A 23,563-nucleotide genomic window follows, 5' to 3' on the forward strand; every position below is an offset into this window, starting at 1 on the left:
AGCCATGAACCTTTGGGTTTAAGAAGGCTAGAGAGTTAGTTAGTAATGTAATGCAATGCACCATTATTAGTGGTGGTCTAGTCTGACTGCCATGCGGGAGACCAGGGGTGGTTGATCTAAAATGGGATTTTTCCGGCCTTGTCCTCGCATAAAGAGTCTCTGGAACTCACCCAGCCTCAAGTCAATGGGTACCTGGGGAGCAGAAGTTTCGTGGTCGGCTTGTAATCAAGGGGTCCCGGGTTCGATACTCGATGGAGGCACATAGTGGTTCGGATCCCACTTTAAACTGTAGGTGCAGCCCCGATTAGCCTTACTGTGCATAAAGTGGACTTGAAACCCCAGCCTCAACAATCCTTGGGGGAGGGGTAAAAGGGGCCGGAGTGTGGTGATGGTAACGTCACCTCCAAAATGGCCGAGATCGAGAATGTGTGGGGCCCTACCTCAACATCCCCTAAATGTGACTTCATGGCACTGCGCTATACAGGGAGGTACAAGGGGCGCTATATGCACGGGAAACTTTACCTTGCCTTAACTTGCCAAGGTAACGGCGAGGTCGATTCTGTGCGTCGTTCTTCGTCCGATACCACTTTTTCTCTTGCGTTTTAAGTTTGCTACTACACAGAAAACAAATAATTACATTTCAACCTGTTTCGTTTACTGGTTCCATTTTAAGGAGAGAGAAATTTCTTCTGAATAAACGGCATTTTTTTCCTGACGGAATTTTTCAAGTAGAGCAAACGAAGAGCAGACGACACGATCACTAAGAGCCGGTCTGTGAAAACGCCACGATGCATTGTACTCTGTCTCTTTTTTACAAAAGCAGTGTTTTAAATATAATGTGATGAAATACTAGTCAGTATTTTATTATTACTGTAAATCAAGATTACCGATAAGATGGCTCCCTCCGTACGGCATAGAAACCAAGGTGCTCGAAAAGATTTTAAGAAGATAAACCAAAAGAGACATTCATCTCATGAAACGTATGTACTATAAATTTAGATCATGTTTATGTATGAGAATGAATAGGTTTGCAATAAACCCGCGAGTTAATAAGAGATGTATTCACGAGGGGGGGGATGTGCAGTATATTTTAGATCACTTCTAGGTTATGGATTGGATTGGTTTGTAAGTTTGCATATTCATCAAAAATAAAAGTTGTCCTATTATGTAGAAAGTCGGTAATAGTTCCGTATATCAGAAACACATTTCTTCATTTTTAGAGAATAAACTACTTACGGAAATGAGTTTCTGCAAGCTTTCAAACGTTCGTCGAGGTATTTTCTTTCATCGTGGAATCGATTTGACCGGGAAATCATGTATTTTTCAAGAGAAATAACTCACCGACGCACAATTGCCATTGCTTTCGCTACGTGAACTGCATGCTGCGTACGTTTGACGACGTAAGCCCCTGTCAGTGTTTCCAACCCCTTTTTTTTCACAGCTTGGCTAACCGAACCAAACCTAACCTAACCTTATCGGAAATTGTTCGTGGTACTATTTGTCAGCTACCCAAATGGTGACGAACACGATAGTAGATATTCTGGTAAAATTGAAGTATCCCCGAAACGCATTTCTTCAATTTTACAGGAGAAAGTACTTACCGAACTGACTTTCCGTACACTTTTGAAAGGTCGTGGAAGTGTTTTTTTACCATCACTTAATTTATATCACCGATAAATCATGTATTTTAGAAGATTAATGCCTCTCCGATGCACGGAACCTGTTTCTTCTATGTCCTTCCACTAAGTGAACCAAATGCTGCGTGCGCTCGATGATGTAACCCCCGGTCAGTGTTTCCAGCCACGCCATTTTTTTTTGCAAGAACATGACAGTTTTGAGTGACAATTTCAACTATGTTTGCCTAACCTAACTGAACCTAACCTTGCCATGCATGGTTCGTGAGGCTATTTATGAATGGTTCATGGGGCTATCCGTGAACGGTTCGTGGGACTATCCGTGCATGGTTCGTGGGGCTATTTATGAATGTGTTTAACAATTTTGAAGACTACAATTTTAACTATGTTTGCCTAAGCTAACCGAACCTAACCTAACCTTGCCGTGCATGGTTCATGGGGCTATACGTGCATGGTTCGTGGGACTATCCGTGCATGGTTCGTGGGGCTATTTACGAATGTTTTTAACAATTTTGAAGACTACAATTTTAACTATGTTTGCCTAACCTAACCTAACCTTGCCGTGCATGGTTCATGGGGCTATTTATGAATGGTTTGTGGGGCTATCCGTGAATGGTTCGTGGGGCTATCCGTGCATGGTTCGTGGGGTTTTCGAACCTGGAAAAAAATACAAAATCAGTAACACGAAACTAGGTATTTTTAGATGAAGGTTGCAACACTGCATAACCACTGATAATCAACAACGCTAGTCAAGATTTCTCCGCCATATTGCGTGTAACGCAAGTGAAAACGAACAAACTAAAATTACTTGATATGTCGAAAATTGAGATTATTTGCGTGAAAGAAACTAAATGGCACCTTCCAAAATTCTTAGGAATGCAGAATACTTAAGTACTAATGTGAAAAAGAAGAAAATAAAGGAATTTCAGACGTTTTGGGGATACTTAACATTTAATAAGGAAGCGAAGAAAGGAATCAAAAAAATCACTGTATATGTGAGAAATTGATTAAAAGTTTAGTAAAAATGCAATTTTAACAGTACTTAAAATATTGGCCTGTGGTGCTCTCTAGCTGACTTCGAGTTTCACAAGCGACCTGATCACATTTTTATGAGGTGACGTAAACAGCATTATTAGAGAGACCATTGTTGTGGAAATTGTGTTGTCAGAGTGGGCACAGAGCTCACACACAACTGATTACGTTATATTCTTTCATATTTAGATTTGTGCATTATTTAGTCAATAGGTCTATCCTGTTTCTAGTGAGTTTTCGTACCTATATGTTCTTGCCGGGTTAATAGAAAACTCGAAAAGTGGCGCAGTGATTTTATATCATATCAGATTTCTGGAAATCAGATGGAACTACCTCAGAGGAACATGCACTTTTTGTTAATGCTGAGACTTGTTGGCTTCGACGATGTATACTACGCTGTTTGAAAACAAATAAACATTTTGAAACAAAAATGTAATGGATAAGAAGGATTATAATAAACAGATCATCACAAGTACAAAAAATACATTTAAAAAAAGTAAAATGCGGTGAAATATGCCTGAAAAGCAAGGTTGAGCGCCACTCTCACCCACGACCGGCGATGTGACTACAGCGAGCACGACCGATCCCAGGTTAAATTAAAAATGGGTGTGACTACTACTGTCACCAGGTAGTGAGAATAGTAGAAAGTGCTGAACACCAGAAATTACATGATCAGTTGTTGGGGAAGTATTTACCAAAGTAATTTTAATGCCAATAGCCCGAAACCTGACCTGCCTAACCTAAGAAGGAAAGCATTGAGGAACGTAATACCCCTTCATACTCATGTGACATATTATCAGTACCAGGCCATATCAGAACACCGTGTGGCATTTTCTCAACTCCATGGCATACAAAAAAAAAAAAAAGTCTGCTGCACGAAAATAATTGCACACCGACGTAAGCTTCGTGTACATCAGCAACTAAAGAATACACACATCCGTGTAACAGGGCACGCCAGGTGCAGTTTAAACTCTGGTGAAACTAACTCAAAAGCTAGCTTCACCACCTGGTGAAAATAGTCATTCCGTTGTTTAATTGTGAACCAATCGTAGTACACAGATATTTTTTTTAGATGGTTCGATTTCTATTTGTCTGTTAACACATAATTCAGAGACTTAGTGGTCACTTACTGCATGGTTTCTGGAAAACGATCTGTATACTTCTATATAATTCCTTGTTTGCAGTAATTCGTATACTGTCTTCTTAGATACAGGCTACTGTTACCACCTACTTCGTGTGTGTGTGTGTGTGTATGTATGTGCAATGCAAATGGATATTGCCTCCCTAAATGCTTTTGTTGTTATGTTAGGTGAGTCAGGTTTAGAGCTTTTTGATTTTTTTTCTTCTAATTTTCGTACCTGGAAGACTAATTATCGTAGAATTTTGGCAATTATTGTCACATGGAATTTGAACCTTCCTTAAAGTAATGAGCACTGTTTTGATTAAGAATAAAGTTATTTGTGTTGAAAAAACAACTTAAAAATTACCTTAGCATGCATGCTTCCCATGTACAATGTATTTTCCGTTGGCAAGCGACTGTAACTATCGTAGACTAGTGGGAATGAATGTAGAAGTAAATCAGAACCTTAGTAGAATGCTTTAGGGATTTTAATGCTAAGAGAAGCAAACCTGGCCTGCCTAATCTACCTACGAAAGCATATATTGAACAAAATCTTAAGTAATCGCTAAAACTTCACAGTATATGTTAACAGAAGTAAATCGAAATGGAACCATGTTAAAATTCATAGGATGATGAAATTGCAATAAAACAAAAGGAACTTGGGCCCTTCCAAATGCTTCCAACATCTGATCATGTAATATCTGGTGTCAAGCTGCATGGTCTGAAAATATAGCAGTACTCCGTGTTGGAGATGATTGTGAACTAAGAACGGCTACTTGTTGCGAAGTGCAGAAGCTATTTTTCAAACTGTTCAGATTTAAATATCAGATTATGCTGTTTCTTTTTTTGTAAAGCAAAAAACTGTTGTATTTCGTCATGGAACACTTGCAATTTTATAATATTAGAACAGTAGAATATGAGTTATCAGTACCTGTAAATTTTAATTGTCCTTGATCGGTGCGTGCAATTTTATATTTGTTATTCATAATTTGATTAGATGACAATACAAAGATTCACAACTAGACACTAGTATTTAGGTGCCATTTAGTGGCCAATGTATCAGCAGCAATGCAGCAGATGTTCAAACTAGAGTTATAGAAGGATTGTATGCAAGACATTTTGTAGGTTTGTTGGACTGTGCAACAAGGATTAAAATTAATACAATCAAAATTTATGTAAAGTAGTACTTTTTTACTCACTGAAATGTATTAATGAACCCGAATGCACAGTACGCTATCTCTGTTCTCTTTTCTTTCATCGAGCAGTGAACAAAAACAAACACCACTCAGAAAGCCACAGACAAGAAACTCTCTTTCCAAACTTCGCTTTGATTGGCTGTACTACAGAATGCAGCAGAGGGCATCCAGTTGCAATTAGAACATGGGCTAATCGTCAAAACCAGTCAAGCAGCCAGCCATCATTTCCGGCCAGGTAGCCAGTTCCGTGTGATAGGGCCTTTACAGTCTCAGTTTGCAACTCATGACTTCTAATTTAAAACATTTGACTGTTATGCTTGGGGAAAACATGCTAATATAACATTGATGCATTTTTTTTTCCAGGGACAGTGATTACCACACAAATGCAAATCCAGCAGAAATGGGCATTGTTTATCCAAATGGAGACACAGCGTTCAAAGCTCTTCTCTCAGCAAGATTTTGTGCAGCCATATGGAGTAACATATCAGACTGTGATGAAACATACAATTATTGGGAGCCTGTAAGTTGAAAAACATACAATTATTGGGAGCCTGTAAGTTGAAAATAGAAAATATTTTTGCTGTATTTTCAGATTGTTCACTATTTTTTACATCCAGGAAAAGGTTCAACATCTTGTAAATCTCATTTATCTATTCTTATGAGTCTAACACAAGCAATTCAAAATATTTTACTTCTATTGACTTGCAATATCAAGCATGTACTTTTCAGGAAACATAATGAGAAACAAAAAAGCCTTGAAGGCACACAGAAGTTTGGAGGTAGAGTTCCCACATATTCCCAATCTTGACCATAGTAGAGGTGATATGATCAGTACCATGCTTCAGCCAACTCTACGTTTAGGTGTTGCTTCCATCCAGATACACATTGATGAGAAGTTTGATCCTTATGGGAGACCTGTGGTATCGCCCATCCTGTGCATCAAACCCAAATCATGACAGTCGGACACCTTACTGATGAATTCTGTAGTTTTTTGATGATGAACAGCTCAATTAAAATTTGAGAGAGTGAAATATGTAATGAAGGCAGTGGACCTCCTTGGTTTTATTCCCTGCAGGGTTTGTATTGATTGATTTGGTTAGTTTTACTTCACTTTTGATCTAATCGCGAAGATGAGTATGAATAATGATATGATGAAATTTATGAAGAGATACTCACAAAGAACACCAGGATTTGAAACGAGTCCCCGATGCCAGTGGTTTATGTCCATTTCAAGTAGTCTTTGCTTGCAAAGTGGACTCTGAATAAATTTACCTGAAAATGTATTTCAATCTATAAAGCTTTCATATTTATTTCTACGTTTATTATGTTTATAATAGTGTACACTGGTGGCCTTTCATTCCAGACCCATTACATGCTGTTTGGAAAAGGCTTCCAGACATGGGAGTACAGCCCTCAGTACGCTCTCCGCTCTTATTCCTACCTCCTAGTCCATGTACTGCCTGCCTGGATCTACCACAAAGTTCTGCAGCCAAATCGCCTTTTGATATTTTACTTCTCTCGTTGCCTTCTGGGACTGCTGTGTGCTTCATGCGAAGTGTACTTCTACAGGTAAACAGTCTTTTATATCTATATACCGGCTGGTCCATTTATAATGATAGTATGGAATATCGCTTGCAGAATGCATCCAATCGAAAAATTGCACAGAATAAAAGTTTGATACTATTGAGGGGGTAAGTCAATGCCGCAAAAATTTCGTCGCAGCAACACACCCCTTAGGGGGGTGGGGGGTAAATTTGTAATTTCAAATTGAACACCCCCATTCGTTTTACATATTTGGATTCCATGTGGAAAAAGAATAATTTTTTGTTTGAAAAATCTTGTAAAAAAATTGCAAACTTCGAACATTTATAAACATTTGGTAGTTTCAGATTCATTTTGTTCCCTTTATGTAATAACAGTTTCGGTTTCCGTTGAGAACATTGAATAAACAAATTTTATTCAAAAAATGTGTGCAAAGAATTCGGCAAAAGAAAATTGTCTTGTTTCAAATATGTTGTTTTTTTAAATATGTACTGTTTAGGATGTAATTACTGGCCCACAGTGAAACTATTCTCTTATTTCTTGTGTACAATATTTTCGCAAATTTTTACGATACTTTCCGAGACTCATTTGATCTTCTCTTGAGTAAAGAAGCACTTTTTCTTGTATTTTCTCTCATCCCATTTTAAACTGTTAACAAGAATGTACACATATTTCCTTCCCATCTGTAGAACGATCAATGTGGATCAGGATTAGTAAATGCTGATCCCAAAGTTACTACGATGCAGTTCGTGAGTCCTGGATTTTTTGTGTTTTATGTAATGAGAGGGACATGTGAGAATTGTTGTATGGGAGGAAATTTTCGTCAAACTATTTCTAATTGAGCTAAAACGAGAATTTCAGGAAAACAGAAAAAACATGAAATACATTCCCTGTGCAACCGACAATTTAAATCTATTTTTGAATGATGTTACATGTGAAATCACTGAAGTAAGACAGTTTTATGAAACCATGATAAAATTCTACCAGTTTTTTAGGGAAAGTGGAAAACTATGGCAACTTTTGAGTTCAGATACACTCAAGAAACTTCATCCAATCCGATGGTCTAGATTTCAGATCATTATGTTATGGTTTCACCAATGTTATGAAGGCATTTTCAAGAATAATATTACAATGAAGAAAAGTGAGGGAAGATTTATCATTGAAGGAAATACTAGAAAAGTTAGAATTTATTCTTCAGACAATGCTGCAAACAAAAGTAGTTCTGCAATAAAAAAATATTGAACGTGGAAAATGCTTCAAACCTCCTTAAATATGCTTCAATTTCATTATCGTAATACAGGCAGAATTTTCAGAAGGCATTGTTGTTGTTTAAATTCGCTAGCTTAAACCTGGAGTTCTGAACCAAAATTTGAAAATAAGAGTTCAACATGTAAATCGTCATTTTGATGAACTACATCTGGATGAAGGATTATTAATCCCTAAGACTTACTTGTTTCGAACTTGCTTTCTACAGCTTCAGACGAGGAATTTCAAGGTGTAATGACTGCGAAGAAGATTTATCCTTCGAATTGTCTGTTTAAGTTCTATGTTTTGGGAATGTGCTTAAATCTGAAATCAGCTCAACACCTTTCATAAGTGTTTTGGCCAAGTTTCTTCTGGTTGATAACTATACATTAGCTTCCAGTATTCCCGATCTCAGCATGCCTTCTGTTTTTTTCTTCCCGTAAGTGTCACAAAAGCAGAAAGGTTTTTCTCTGTGTTGAATCTGAAAGAGCAAGATCTCTTGATATTCGTGAAGCAATAGTGTCATTCGTAGCCCAGAAAACTCGACAGGGCTTTCTGTAAAGAAGAGGGCAGGCCTTCGTAGTTGTTTTCGTCTTTTGAATGCTAAAGTGTCAGAGATATAATTATTTAATGTAACCAGCCATTCAAAGTAATATCGTGAATTTCTAAGAAGAAATTTGTTTCTTGCTTGCAGGCCCTTAAATTTGTTACGCCACTGATATTCTTAACTTTTTTTAGGAGCATTTGTCGTGAACTTGGTGTCCATGTGGCACGATTGACTCTTGCATTCCTTATTTTTGGAGCAGGGATGTTTGTAGCCAGCACTGCATATCTTCCCTCAAGCTTTTCCATGTGAGTATGTTGATTCTTCCATAATAGATTGATTAGTGTTTAATGATTGCCAGTGGACAGTTCCATTGTGGAATATATAGTTTGTATCTTACTTTCACAATTATGTAATTTTGCTATTATTTTATGTAATTTTGCTATTATTTTTATTATAAAATATAAATAGAATATAAATTATGGATAACCAGGGGTAGAAAAATATAAGGTGCCTGGTTACCTTGGCACCTGAATTTACAAATTCAGTGCCAGATAAATACAGTGGATCCTCGATTTTACATTTTTCAGGGCACCAAATTGTAAAAACTTAAAATGCAGAAAAATGTAAAATCGAGGAAAATTTTATAACATTTTGCTACATTGCGACCATCAAGATTGAAGATATAGTGAGGGAAAATGTTATGTCGGGCTTGCACTGTGTATTTTTTTAATATTTTTTAGTTCGCTTATGGAAATTTCCATTACCTTTCCATAATAGAATGACTACACTATGTGTTTTTTTAATGTTTGTGTGTATTTTGTATTACTTCGTCGATTGGATGACATAACGACTTATCTCAGTTTTTTAAAGTTTTCAGGAGAAGCAAAAAATGTTTTCACACACACTTTGTTAGATAGTTGTGAGAATACTATTTGCCCCCAAGAAATTTTATTTTGTCACACAAAGTGACAAAGTGTTTCTGCAATCAAATAATGTGGTTGAATGTTGCAGGTGTTGCCTTTTCATGCATGAGATACGCCATGCAAATTAGTATAAAGTTGCAGCTGCATGATTTGACAAATCTTTCTTTTTTAATAAAAATGTGAGCAAAATCCTCATTTGTGATTTATTATCTGTGAAGCTTATTTGTGTCTTCATTTCTTTTCCAAGTGAATGGTTATTTTTATTTTGAAGTTCTTTAGATTTACATGTTTTAAATACAGTAGACAAGATACAAAAATTTTCACTACTAAGTACAAGTACAAGTAAAAAAACAAAAAGTGTAAAATTACTTCATAACTTACTGATAATGTGCGAATTGCTCACAATCGAATATCAACTAAAGGTTAAAAGATTAAAATCAGTAACTTACGTGTGTGAGCATGAGATTGGTCAAACAACGTTTCGAAGGTTATACTTCCTCCTTCTTCAGGTTAATGCGATGTTTTCAGACACCTGACATGGTGCCTCGTCGAGAAAGTGTTGGTTGAGGATTTAGGTCAAAAGGTATAGGAAAGAACACTTAAAAAGATGATGTAAAATGTACATACTTAAAACCGAGCAATTCTCTATTAAAACACAAGAACGTTCAAAGATGCTGAAGGCAAACTGCAGATCGGTGCTCGGGGTAGGCGAATGCACGGTGTCAGCTCATGCTTGGAGAAGGAAAACTCCTCCTCTCCGCCTTTTTTCCAACTGGGGCTCGTGAGTCACCAGTCCAAGGTGAATTCTACTTCCACCTTGGTGGCTTTCCTAACCTCGAGGGTAACATGGAAGCCCATCTCGGCTCTATTCCCGGTGGCTTTATCTTATTTTTTAAAAAAGTTAATCCAGCCGTCTCCAAGTTTCCGTCATCCTTATTGAGTTTATTCCAATTATCTGCGCATATTTGAGAATAACGTTTAACTTAGTTCTATTTGAATGTTGGGATTTCTTATGGAGGTACAGCTCGCCAGCCAACAGTTTATAGAAGACCCCGGTTACAATCCATGGTCTGGTTTTAGTAAACCGTTGGCTGGCAAACTGTACCTCCACAAGAAATCCCAACATTCGAATAGAACTAAGTTAAATGTTTCTCTCAAGTTTTTCATTCGCGCCGAAAGGCTGTGCAATGATCAAAAAGAGAAAGAAAAAGAAGAAGAATGGATGAGGAAGGTGGGTATAAAGAATGGGTATATGATCTGTGACATGGAAAAAGAGGCAAGAATTATCACAAAATGATAAAGAGGAAGATTAAGATAAAACAGAGGTAGGAAAAGATGAAAAGAACACATATTTTGTTGGGATTTCATATTTTAAGGGTGTTTTCGAGAAAATTGAAAAATCCGTAAGGGGATACGGGATAAAATGTGGGGTAAGAACACCTCGGAGCATTGAAAAACACTTCACATCTTATAAGAAAGGGAGGGGAGATAGGCAAGATAACACCGAAGAGCAAAAGGCAGTGTACAAGATAACGTGTGAAATATGTGGGACAGACTGGGAGGAGTATGCAAATTAGGTGGAGTGAGCACAATAAATATGTAAAAGAGGGTATACCCAAGATAGGATTATCTGAGCATGTATTAGTAAACCGGCAATAAGATCGCTAAAAGAGAAGTCATCACGAAAATTAACAACAAATTAGATAAGAATGTATATGAGGCAGCCTATATATCCGCAGATAATTGTAATAAACTCAATAAGGATGACGGAAACTTGGAAGACGGCTGGATTAACTTTTTTAAAAAATGGGATAAAGCCACCGGGAATAGAGCCGAGATGGGCTTCCATGTTACCCCCGAGGTTAGGAAAGCCACCAAGGTGGAAGTAGAATTCACTTTGGACTGGTGACTCACAAGCCCCAGTTGGGGAACGGCCGGAGAGGAGGAGTTTTCCTTTTCCAGGCATGAGCTGACACAGCACATTCGCCTACCCCGAGCACCGATCTGCAGTTTGCCTTCAGCAACTTCGAACGTTCTTGTGTTTTAATAGAGCATTGCTCGGTTTTAAGTATGTACATTTTACATCATCTTTTTAAGTGTTCTTTCCTATACCTTTTGACCTAAATCCTCAACCAACACTTTCTCGACGAGGCACCATGTCAGGTGTCTGAAAACATCGCATTAACCTGAAGAAGGAGGTAGTATAACCTTCAAAACGTTGTTTGACCAATCTCATGCTCACACACGTAAGTTACTGATTTTAATCTTTTTAACATTTAGTTGATATTACTTCATGACAATAGCACAAATTGAGAGATAATTTGTCTACATGATATTAGCATCAAGATAGAATTTTTTGTGAAATGCAGTGACCTGAAAGACGTTTCTGTAACAGATCAATTCAGTGCTTCAAATTTGCATATTTTTTTTGCAGTCACTATTGAACCACGGGAAACGAACCACCACTCATTGACAAAATCATCATTCATGATGTTCATACTGAAGTATGAAGGTCCTTTGTTCAATGGAGGTGGCACACTTGCAGCTATAGTGCAGGAATATATTTTCAACTAAACATAAAACCATCATCAGTCCTCTTAACCTGGAAAAGCCTCAGATCTTCATCAAGTGCCCTAAAATCTAGAAAATCTTCCATTTACATTGTGTGCACTATGTAAGAATGGTTTCTTCGTGCCAGTTGGATGATGGGTATGAGCTGAGATGGGACAAATATTTCTCCAACTTGCTTTAGTGATCTGCAGACAACACTGTGGCCAGAGTCTCCCTTGTATTGCTCTTGATGTGGATCAAAAATCTCAGCTAACAAATTGACTAACTCTCGAGCCTTCTTAAATCCGAAGCAACACAAGCCTCCCATCTGTCCCTATCAAGAAACAGCAACAAAAGGCCCAAAAAAATCTCAGCACAATTTATTTTATATTCTCGGGTGTTAATATTACACATCAATGCGGACAATACAACTGTAGCTGAACTGATGTATTCATAGCCTTCATTATGTTAACTTCTTACTCAGTTTTTTCTTCCTTCTTTCGGTGAACCGTCGACATCAACATTTTTAGGATTTGTTGCAGTGTGGTTTGTAGTGATGGCAATGCTCTCAGGTATTAAAGAATTGCATTCAATTTTGTTTACCTCACATTTTGAATTGTCAATAAGCACCCATTTCTTGTGAAATATACAGCCACTATCTTGAACGAAATGATCCCAGCAAAGCAGGATGTGACACCTGGAACACGAGGAGACCACTGCATCCTTACATCCTCTTGATTCACAATGTTGCGATTTTCCTGGCATGTAATTGGGATCATCCGGATCACTGGCATCTTCTTCGAATATTTCATTGTCCATATCAAAGCCACTATCGCCCTGTTCTTTCATTTGCACAGCAGCTGAGACAGAGGCATATCTTCGTCAGATGATACAACAGATTCTTCATTAACTGCTTGAATGACAGTCCCTTTGTACCACTTCCTTTCTGGAGGGCAGTAAAATTTTACAGATATCCCAGCTTCGATGTTCTTTTTCTTTCCAAGCACATGAGCCCTATTGATGAAACAATACTTCTTGAGCAATCTTCCCAGAGTACTAAGATGGCTGATCACAAAATGATCAGGGGCAAGTTGAAAGCTTTGAGAATTTTTCGACTGTTGGATGATGCCTAATAGAGCTTACGAACAAGCTTATTTAACATAATGCTTTGATCATTCTTCGGAAAACTGTGCCGCTATTCTTGAATTGGGTATTTCCAACTTATGAACAGTTTAATATCTTTCTGTATTAGGAAACATCTGACATTCCTTCAACAAAGGTGTCAATGTTCATTTAACCTCTTGCTTTCATTATCCTTTCTCATACTGTGCTGCTATTGTTAAATTGTGACTTGGCCGATTTGTAAACATTGAAATATACATTTCTGCATCACTTTTCTTTTTCTCTTTTTGTGCATATTTTCTCGTATTGTTCCATTTTGCAACTGTAAACAAAACGAGATACGCCAACTTGTGATACAGTTTAGGATTTACTTTGTCTGACATAACGACGTAACTCAAGATACGCTATGTTGTACTAAATTCTTTAACAAATTGAGATACACCAAATTAAAAAATATCCATAACTTCCTGAATAGTTGTATTTGAGGTATGCTGCTTCGTCAGGTGATGCAAGGCACCGGTACAACCCCAAATATGTCAATAACTTAATTTAGAAAAATTGAGATTTCATTGTGCTATCCGACCGATGACTTGTATCATTAAATCAGAATAATAAACATGACAATTTTTGCTGTTGCTGGCCGAATTGAAATATCTGCAGCGATATGGTATAGTTGGCCATATATTAGAATGTATTTCATAGTTATTCATGCTGTTACTAGTCGAGCCTTCTCTAAAGTGGTTCCAGCCAAAGAATGGACTTGGAAATTCTATGTTGTCTTTTCTGTCGAAAGCCAGGGAGGGTCACATGAACCGCTGAACCAATCAGCTTTCTCCAGTTGCCGTGGTGAGGGAAAATTCTCGTGGTATTCTGCTTTGGCAATTTTTTTGTTTCAAGTTGTTTTCGAAACTGGTGGCACCCTCAACAAGGTCAAGCAAGGAAAAACCTAATGGTTGGCACCACGTAACAAGCAAATGGGTCTCTGATTCCCTGCCTCTTCCTAAAATGCAAGTGAAAGGGACATGTTGACAGGAAAAGGGGTTGTGTACGACTGGACAAAAATCAGGCATGTAGCAACACCACTTTCCCCCCTGAACTGGAGGCAGAAAGTCTGAGCTGCTTCAAGTCCACTGCGGACTTTAGGAAATCCACTCCAGTGGAAAAATTAATTACTTTCAATCCAATCTTGGGATGAATTATGAAATTAAATGTTTTAAAATCATATTTCAAAATATGCAGCTTTATCTTGGATTCATGGATTTTTTATAGCGTATTTGGAAAGAAAAAAAAGCTGGCTCCTTAGAAAACAGGGCTGACGGCTGAATTAGTTTTAGTTTTTTCTACCCCTGGGGAGTCACAGGTTAATGGTGTTAGGCAATTGGCAATTTTACTGATCTGATATTTCTGCAAGTGTTGTAATTTAGGACAAAATTCTGTACCTTCATGAAAAGTAAATTTCTAAATGCATGCACAGTTAATTTTTCCAATGCGAAACCTATTGCAGCCATGGAACATTTACGATATTATATCTGATCAGTAGAATGTTGGTTATTTATATTTTTATCAGCAAAACCTTCATATTGGACCCATCTCCAGTGGGATTCTGATGTCCTGCTTTTTAAATAAAATCCAAAAAAACAAACATCAGAGCCATTTATTGACCTGCAAATTTAGGAAAACATGGGTAATTGTAACTAGGTAGGTCAGGGTAATCAATTCTTGGAATGAGAAAGTTATGGACAAGTCATGAAATTTTGTAAAAACCTTTTTTAACTTGTCAGGAGGGAAACTGAAAACACGTTCACTTTTTCTTTTCCAACAAATTTCTTTTTTTAGATAATATTTCTTATAAGAAATCCTGTTTGTAGCTAATCTATGATGAATGTTTGTAGCTAATCTGTGATGAATTGTTTGGACTTTTAACCACAGGGACACAAATCTGTCTCCATCTTCAAGGTAATGGAGTTTTTGCTATGTGGTCGCAGCAGTAGTCCCCGAACACAGAGGATATGCTTGGGGAAGATAGTCTATATGAGGGGCCTCGTGTCTTCTTAATGTTGGAGATGTCTCCAACACTGCTGCATCCAGTTAGCGTACAATCGAGGAACATACATTTGCAACCACGTCTGACAGTTTCACGCAAGTCGGACTGCCAAAAAATAATCCCCTGTGACATTCTGTTTTCTCCAGTTATTTAATTTACTGTATTTGCTCTCTTATAAGATACACTATTTTAATTTAAAAGTAGGTGTGAAGAACAGTGTGTGTCTTATATGCGGATACTCAGTTTTTGATTACCTTCATTTCTGGAAAGTTTCTCTGTTCTGAGTTAGACGATTTTTTTTGCTTCCTTGCAGTGTGTGACAAAAACATTAAAATGTATTCTTTCCTAGTTAGAGTAGGTAAGTTAAGAAAGTATTACTTTATGCTAGGAATGGGACAGATTAGTCAATACTCTATCAGTATTGGCCGATATAGGCATATCATTTTATTGATAAAATTACCGATTATTTTACCTATCCTATATATCGATAAATATCTTATTATTTAGTGCAAAATTCTGCGGTTTTGTTAAATTTTTATAAGGAGGTCAATGAATCATTGAGGTTTTTGAACAACCATTTCAAATGTTATATCAGATTGACAGTAAATATCATATTGGTACCATGTTGGTATCGGCCAAAATTTCATATCGGCCCATCCCTATTTTATTCAGTACTTGAAATACTGCAAATTAATTAAAATTTCAGTTTTAAGGTATTTTCCTGAAAAATGTGTACAAAAAAAAGTGTGTGCAAATACAGTAAATTGCATCCTTGCTACCAAAGTAGGTTTGCCTGCCCAGGGTATTAACAAAATGGAGTCTGCCACCACTAAATAATTCTCCCAGGCTTGTTTTTTTTCCAGTTTTCGAATTGACTAGTCATATTGACATATGACCACATAGTGGAAAATAAGATGGCAGTGACGGTCTCTGAAACATTGGTGTATGTATTATATATAAACCAAGTACACTGGTTAAAAGTTCATGTAAAAATATTATTTTCCTTTACATCATTTATCTTCAACAATTTTGAATAAACTAGATTAATTTCATTAACATGATAAGTTGAAGAGAATGTTAATCTGGGTAATCTGGGAAATTATGGAAAAGTCAGGGATTTTGGTTTTGCCCCATGTTTGGGAACCTTGAGAAAGGAAGTAATTGTACATTTAATGTTATCATTTCATACTGATTCTAAATACACATCACAACAATACACATTTGACACTTTATGTAATTTTATGTATGCAATGTATATATTTTTTTCAGGTATATGTGTATGCTGTCAATTGGGGCCTGGTTTCAGAGAAAGTATGAATTTGCTGTATTTACAACAGCATTGTCTACATTCCTTAGCTGGCCTTTTGCAGGATTGCTCGGGTATGTATGCCAATGTTATGGTAGCTAGCTACAATATTTATAGTTGTAGCTTTAGCTTCTCTTTGAAATTGTGTAGCTTGTATCAAAATTTTCAGTACAACCATATCTTATCAGTGTTCTGATGTATATTTTGTATGTGGCAACAGTGTATATTTTGTATGTGGCAACAGTGTATATTTTGTATGTGGCAACAGTGTCCAGAAATTAACAATAATCCTGAAAAGTGGGTATCACACTCGGGTCAGTCAGGAAATTTTAAATGATGTTGTTTAAAAGTGATTAATTCTTGATTCTTCCTATACAGTAAGTTTATGATATTTCTTAAAATTAGAATTTTTATTTCAGAAATGTATAAACATTCACGTATAGCTGCGGTAGCTTAGTCGTTAGGGCATCTGACTACAATGCGAGAGACCCAGGTTCGATCCCCAGCAGGGGATAACCAGGATTTTTCCCACCTATTCAAGTGGCTCCGGCACCCACCCACTGTCATATAAAGTGGGTACCTGGAGGAAACTCCGGGTGGTAAAGGCAGCCAGGGGCATTGTACTGATCACATCATCCCCCACCTTCGGCTGTGCTGAAGAAAAGAAAGTGTGCGGCCCTAACTCCACATCCCCTATATGCCTTTATAGCATAGTGCAAAAGCACAGGGGAGCACTTTACTTTTTTATAAACATTCACTTAGTGAATAGTGTGTAGAATTCAAGATTTTTACACTGTCTGGAAATTTCGAATATTTGCCATCCTGAAAATTTCCCTACTTAGTTGGAAAATGGCAAATTTTTTCCATCCCGACGTTTGGGTTTTTAGAAATTTCTGATCTACATTCCGTATGAACCAAAAATTTTGTGTCCCACAAAGTTAATGTATCACTGAAATGTGAAGTGATGAAATGATAAGAGTTTCTGTACACATTTTAAACACCACAACTAGAACAATCTCTAGATGAGGATATCAACATACAATTCATTAAATGATTTATTAAATTTCATCAGTTTGCATTGTACAGTTTATTATTTCTATTACATTTTGTGAATTACTGTGTAATTCACTTTAGGTTCAATCTTTTCTCCAAAAAGTCTCTTTTATTGTTGAACAGTGTGAGATGTGCAATTACAATTTTAGAGAAGTAAAGGCTCAATACTTATAATTTTTTCTTGATTCATTCTCAGTGACTCAATTTATCTGCACTTTTACATTTTATATATATAAGGCACTGCAAATCCATTGTCTTACATATATAAGGTATATCATCTCATATTTTGGGCACAAGTCCATAGTTGTTTTCAGTTATGCTCCCTTTTATTAAACTTTCAAATATAAGAAGTGCAGCATGGGAATCAGTTTAAGTATCAGATTTTTACCATTTCTGATATTCTAGTTTCAGCCGATCTGCTTATCTGTCACATCCTTACAGTGTTGTTACCAGCTCACCCTAATTCCTTCTTCTGTGCCAGTGCATCTTAAATTGTGCTTTGAATTCCAGGGTTCCGATAGCCATAGACATGCTTTTCCGAAGAAGAGAAATTGTGAAGTTCATCCAGTGGTGTGTGATCTCTACAGTTGTTATACTCGTGAGTATTATCCAAAGAGCCTTCTCATGGAAACTGCTTACTAATGTTAATTAGTAGGAAATTTGGAATATCACTGGTGTTGCAATACTTGCACTCTAACAACATACCCAGTCTTGCCATAAACATTGTCACAATTTTGTCACCTGCTGTTCAAACTCAACAACAACTAGTTGAGCTACAGAAGTGATGGTAAGCGATTGCAAGTGTTGCAGCATTCCGTAAGATAGGGAAGTCAGTGGGTGAATTAACTAATTAACCTCCAAGATGTTCATGTATCGTACTATCCAGCATTTCATTGATACTGCAACAGCGAATGATGGACTCAGGCAGGATGTCCACAGTGGCAGCTCTGTATGGAAGCAACCAGTGATGGCTTGGAACTGAACATTTCATCCCTATTACATCATTCCGAGCATACCAGAAGACAGTCCTGATACAGCACTTTGAATATGTAGTGTGGAAAATAACCTGAAAAACTGGTTCCCACGGCAGATGACAAAATAGATGGCAGTGCGATCAGTATCGCAACTAATTTTCTTATAAAAGTAATACATCTTAGTTAGTTTTTGGAATATATTGTGTAGATTTGTTTGTCTTGAAAGGAGGTAATTGAATTGATGGAAACAGTTATATTTGTGGAGTGATTTGCAGTCACGAAATGGCATTAATTACAAGTAAAAAATTTTTTTTGAAAAATAGCATGCGTAACACAAGAAGAAACATTGCAATCTAATTCCGAATGTTAGGTGTTGGATTGTGAACTAGAGTTTATTTTTCTATGTTGTTAGAATATAAATAGTATCCTGAGAGATATTTCATACAGAGGCAACAAACCACAGGTGTTGCTTGGATGCGAGCAGTCTGTAATCAATGCAGCCTTTTGAATCGTAGGGACACAACACACATCTCTTGTTCGCACAATTAGCAGCAAACGCACCATTTCTTCAAAGAGATTGTAAACCAAAGCAGCATTCGACAATCAATACAGGGATTTCACACCAAAGCAACAAGGGTCCTTCGGTTGAAGGCAACTTTCAGACTGAAGTGACATGCGACACATGTTGCTTTGAAACAAGCCAATCAAGAGCAGCATTTCACACCGTAGCAGCATGATGGGCAGCACGTGTCAGCGTTGTGTTGGTGAAATCCTTAAGAGACAAGTGTCACATGCCGCTTTCGGCTTCGGTGTGCAATCTCGCTCCTAAAACAAGACCTCATCAGATTGCACATGCACGACCAACAAACCACGGCAACATGTTACAAGCTTTTAAGGAAATGGCCCAGTTTGAGCGACACGCAAGTGACAAGGCAACTAGTGCAGCTTATTGTCGCCTGGATCTGTTGTTGTAACGTGTGGCATGTTGTGTCGCCTAGATCTGTTGTTCGCACAATTAGCAGAAAATGCTTGCTAAGAGACTGAAGGTACCATGCTGCTTGTCACTTCCTTGGGAACTCCCCCTGTGGCTTTTCACTTCGGTCTGAGTACCCTTCCTTTAAGGAGCTTTCCGACCGAAGTATTAAGTAGCACGTGAATATGACACATGAACTTGCTGAATAGTTTACTGTTTGGACCCTCGTGCCCAAAGAACACTATTTTACAGTCTGGAATTGTCTGTCACTAGTCACATTAGTGTAAACATCCCGTTTAGCTTGTCCCATTGGGCTGAAAGTATGTCGATGGTACTAAGGGAGTTTTGTGGGTTTTCCTTTGTCATTTCATGCAATCATCATTTATCATCGCTGCGATTAGTTTCAAGCTGAAGAAAAGCGAAAGTAAATATCAAAAATGCAAATGTTTCAGTGTGTATTTCTTTAAAAGAAATGACGATGATAATAATAATGAACATAATTCATACACAAAAATTTAGTTACCAAGAGCATTCCACATATTTTCTCCCGTATTATTAATGAAAGTCACGATAACAGGATGTGGTTAACTCTATAATTTCCGTTAATATCCTCATGACCACTGTACCAAATATCATAGCAATTATCACATTCATTGAAATGCTTCTTGTAAAAGAATCAGACGTTGCAGCGAAAACTCCATTTACTTCCATTATAAGCAGACGAGCTGACGAATACCACGTAGCGTTGTGGACACCAGTTGTATCATATTGTAGTGGAACCTGCCAGAGCCTAGAACCGTGCCATTTTCCACACTATGGGAGGCCTCCTCGATGGCGCAGTGGTAGCGTTGTCGCCTTGTAATCAAGGGGTCCCGGGTTCGATACCCGGTGGAGGCACAAGTGGTTCGGATCCCACTTTAAACTGTAGGTCCAGTCCCAATTAGCCTCACTGTGCATAAAGTGGACTTAAAACACCAAATCAACCAATCCACACTACGTATTCAAGGACAATGGTCAAGGATCTCAGCATTCCCCTCTCAAGGTCAAGAGCAGAGCTTTCAACAGGATTCTGCACCAGCTCATAAGGCTTGAACAACCCAGCAGCAGCTTGAGACAAATGTGCCCTACTTCATATTCCCTCAGATTGGCTACCTGAACCGTCTTATTATGATGGGAAGTAACACAATTCAGCTTTCCTGATACACTATTTATTACATGCAAACGAGTAATTCCAAGCATTGTGTTCTATATTTTTCTACTCATATATACTTCCATATATATACTGACCTACAAGTGCAAAAGAGTAATTCCAAGTGTTCTATATTTTTCTACTTGTATATATTTCCACAGAGAAATAGACTTACCAGCCAATTCTCTCTGGATACAATGAGTAATGTAAATGATGAGTAACATGTGTGCGAGCCAAAGCATTTTTCATCAAAACCTTGTGACATTTATGGTAGGACTGGGTATACGTTGAAGGAAGTTATTATAATAAGAATGGATTGTTTGGAAACATACTTAAACACTATGTGGGGAATTTGATTGCTTTGATTAGCAAAATAAATTGTAACCCAGATAGGTATACTCAGTCCCAGGAATCTGTAGTGAGTGAACGATAGCAAGTCTGTGCATGGAGAGGGAAGAGCGACTGCAATTACCAACCTTTCCAGCAGCATGTACTACTTCTCTCCACCCACTCAGTGCAGTGCTGCTCCACAGATGCATGATGTATGTAGTATGTATGTATCTAAAATACAAAGAAAAGAGCCCCTGGTGCCACATGGTAGCATATTCTTACTTTGAAAATCCTTAAGAGGTAGAGTATACAGGGTGTCATAAATATGGCTACATGTTTGAAGTAAATATAGTTTGTGACTACAATGTTGAATGATATATTAAACTTGAAACTTAATTTTATCATTTCAGATAAGAGTCACGTGCCTGAGCTTGCATCATTAGCCAAGATGATGATGAACATACGCTGACAGTTGCAGCATGGGCAATTGCATACCAGAATGATTGTGAGACTGGCGAGACATGATTTTAACTTAACATTATCTCCATTGACTATGGGGAAGTGGAGAAAACTGCTACTTACATCAAATTGTTGTTCAGTTTATGTCCACTGCTGTGCACACGGCTCACAATCATTCTGGGATGCAATTGCCCATGCTGCAACTGTCAGTGTATGTTCATCATCATCTTGGCTAATGATGCAAGCTCAGGCACGTGACTCTTATCTGAAATGATAAAATTAAGTTTCAAGTTTAATATACCATTCAACATTTGCCTTTACATTGTACAGTAGCCATATTATGACTCAACTTGTATATTCATTTATTGAGAAAATTTCAGATACAGCACATACCATTTTACACTGAAATCATCATCAATGAAAAGAACAAAAATAAAAATAAACAAGAACACAAAGGATTAATCATAAATAAGTCAAGATAGCACAATTAAGTATTATTTAGCACTTGATGGGAGGTCTTTATATAGAGTGGGAAGTCTGTGGAAGAACGATCTGTTTTGAATTTCCAGTTCAGACTTTTCTGTGGAAAATTGATTTGTATTAAAACTGAAGAAACCTGCTGACTGTATTAGGAAAAGTTATAGAGGAGATAGGCACTCGGTGCTACCCTGAAGGGAACATGTAAAGTGTTTATTGTCATATGAAAGTTTAAAATTTGTGTGTGTTAGTTGAGAAGTACTTACGTTACGTCAGACACGCTAACTTGGAAGAATAATAGGATAATTGATTGAGCTAATAGAAGTAAGCATCATCATGTTTACCAACAAGCAAATGCACTTTCACTATCCCTATGACTGATATTATTGTAATGAATGTAATTACTTTTATTGTTCCTTGCAGATTCCAATGGTTGCAATTGATTCACAATACTTTGGAAAATTGGAGATAGCACCGCTGAATATTGTGATGTACAATGTGTTTACATCCCACGGTCCAGATTTATATGGAGTAGAACCTTGGACATTTTACTTCATCAATGGATTTTTGAATTTTAATTTTGTGTATATTGGAGCATTGGTTGCTGGCCTGGCAGTGGTGAGTTCAAACTGATTGACTGACGTTTTCATGTATCGTTTTCATGTATATTAATGATGGACGAACAATATGAATGTTCTACTGATCCTATATAAAAAAAATATGTTTACAAAGGTAGAACAGTGATTGTGGATCAAAATGCAGGTTTGCCTGTGGCAAAAATGCATGAGAATGTTCTCAAGACTTGCATGAAGCCTGTAGCTGTATCTGATAGTTGCACAATGGGTAAGTGCATTTCTTTAGCAGGTTGGGATGCGTCAGTGAGAACAATCTCAAAATGAGGAAAATTGCATCATGCCGGGTTCTCAATATTGTCACAGTGTTGCCACTTTTAAATTTACAACCCACGTATATGAAGACTTAAATTATTTAAATGCAAATAGTCATATATTTATATGCTGATCACTGATTGCGAGTTATTTGTTTGCAAGACAATTTCTAACAGAAAGTATCTGTAAAGGTAAATTAGTTACTTGTCAAGTACCATTAACTGTAACTGAGTTACTTTTTAAAATGATCTATAACTCAATTACGTTGCACCAGGATCTGTAACTCATTTCGTAACTTTCCCAAGACTGACTACTGGCAATATTATAAAGTGATACACCATATCCAAAATTGGTCAGTATTGATAAAGTAGCGATTGATCTGTTCAGATACCGATGAAATTTACCAATGTGATATGATTAATTCATCTAGTTAATTAATGTGCAAGCAGATTGTTGTGTGGGTTTTGCTGTAGGAACTCTATGTATGTAGACATTTACTTTGCAAAGCCTCTCTACCTCTCCCTCTCTTTGTCTTTTTTTTCTGTGTGAGTGAGCGAGACAGAGAGAGAGAGAGAGTTAAATTACCAACAAAATACCAGAATTTTGCACAAATTTGTAGGCATGATGGATTGGTAAAATTATTAGTAATTTTGATGATAGAACTAAATCGATATGCATATATCAACTAATACAGATAATTCTGTATGATTTTAAATAACTATTTATCTCAACTAGCTGTGTGAAATAGGTTACAGCCCACAGAGGATATATTATAACTTACTCAAAACTTATGTGAAAATTATGGTTGAACCAAGGATCGAAAGTGGGTCTTTGCAGCAAGCCAACCTCTGGTCTCCATGAAATTTCCACAACGTAGTTCGCTGATTGATCCAAAACTTTCACCTAATCTTTCAGTGAGTCGTTTATTAGGAATGGGGCCGATATGAAATTTTGGTTGAT

At 37.2% G+C, this 23,563-nt stretch overlaps 1 protein-coding gene across 2 annotated transcripts in view; it reads left to right on the top strand.

Annotated features, from left to right (window-relative positions):
- The first annotated feature begins 506 nt into the window (after positions 1-506).
- The window catches only part of Alg9 (alpha-1,2-mannosyltransferase Alg9), a 38,513-nt gene continuing 15,456 nt past the window's right edge, over positions 507-23,563 (top strand). For both annotated transcript variants that reach the window (XR_014442314.1, XM_083130104.1), the window contains exons 1-7: positions 507-980; positions 5,346-5,502; positions 6,346-6,551; positions 8,508-8,621; positions 16,225-16,335; positions 17,825-17,912; positions 22,140-22,334. Coding sequence is in view for 1 of the 2 variants with exons in the window: in XM_083130104.1 (XP_082986230.1) it covers positions 895-980; positions 5,346-5,502; positions 6,346-6,551; positions 8,508-8,621; positions 16,225-16,335; positions 17,825-17,912; positions 22,140-22,334 (957 nt within the window). In the remaining variant the exon portion in view is untranslated. The remainder of the gene's footprint in view (positions 981-5,345; positions 5,503-6,345; positions 6,552-8,507; positions 8,622-16,224; positions 16,336-17,824; positions 17,913-22,139; positions 22,335-23,563) is intronic.

This window comes from Lepisma saccharinum, chromosome 10, assembly GCF_977018435.1.
Source record: "Lepisma saccharinum chromosome 10, izLepSacc3.1, whole genome shotgun sequence".
NCBI classification, from domain to species: domain Eukaryota; kingdom Metazoa; phylum Arthropoda; class Insecta; order Zygentoma; family Lepismatidae; genus Lepisma; species Lepisma saccharinum.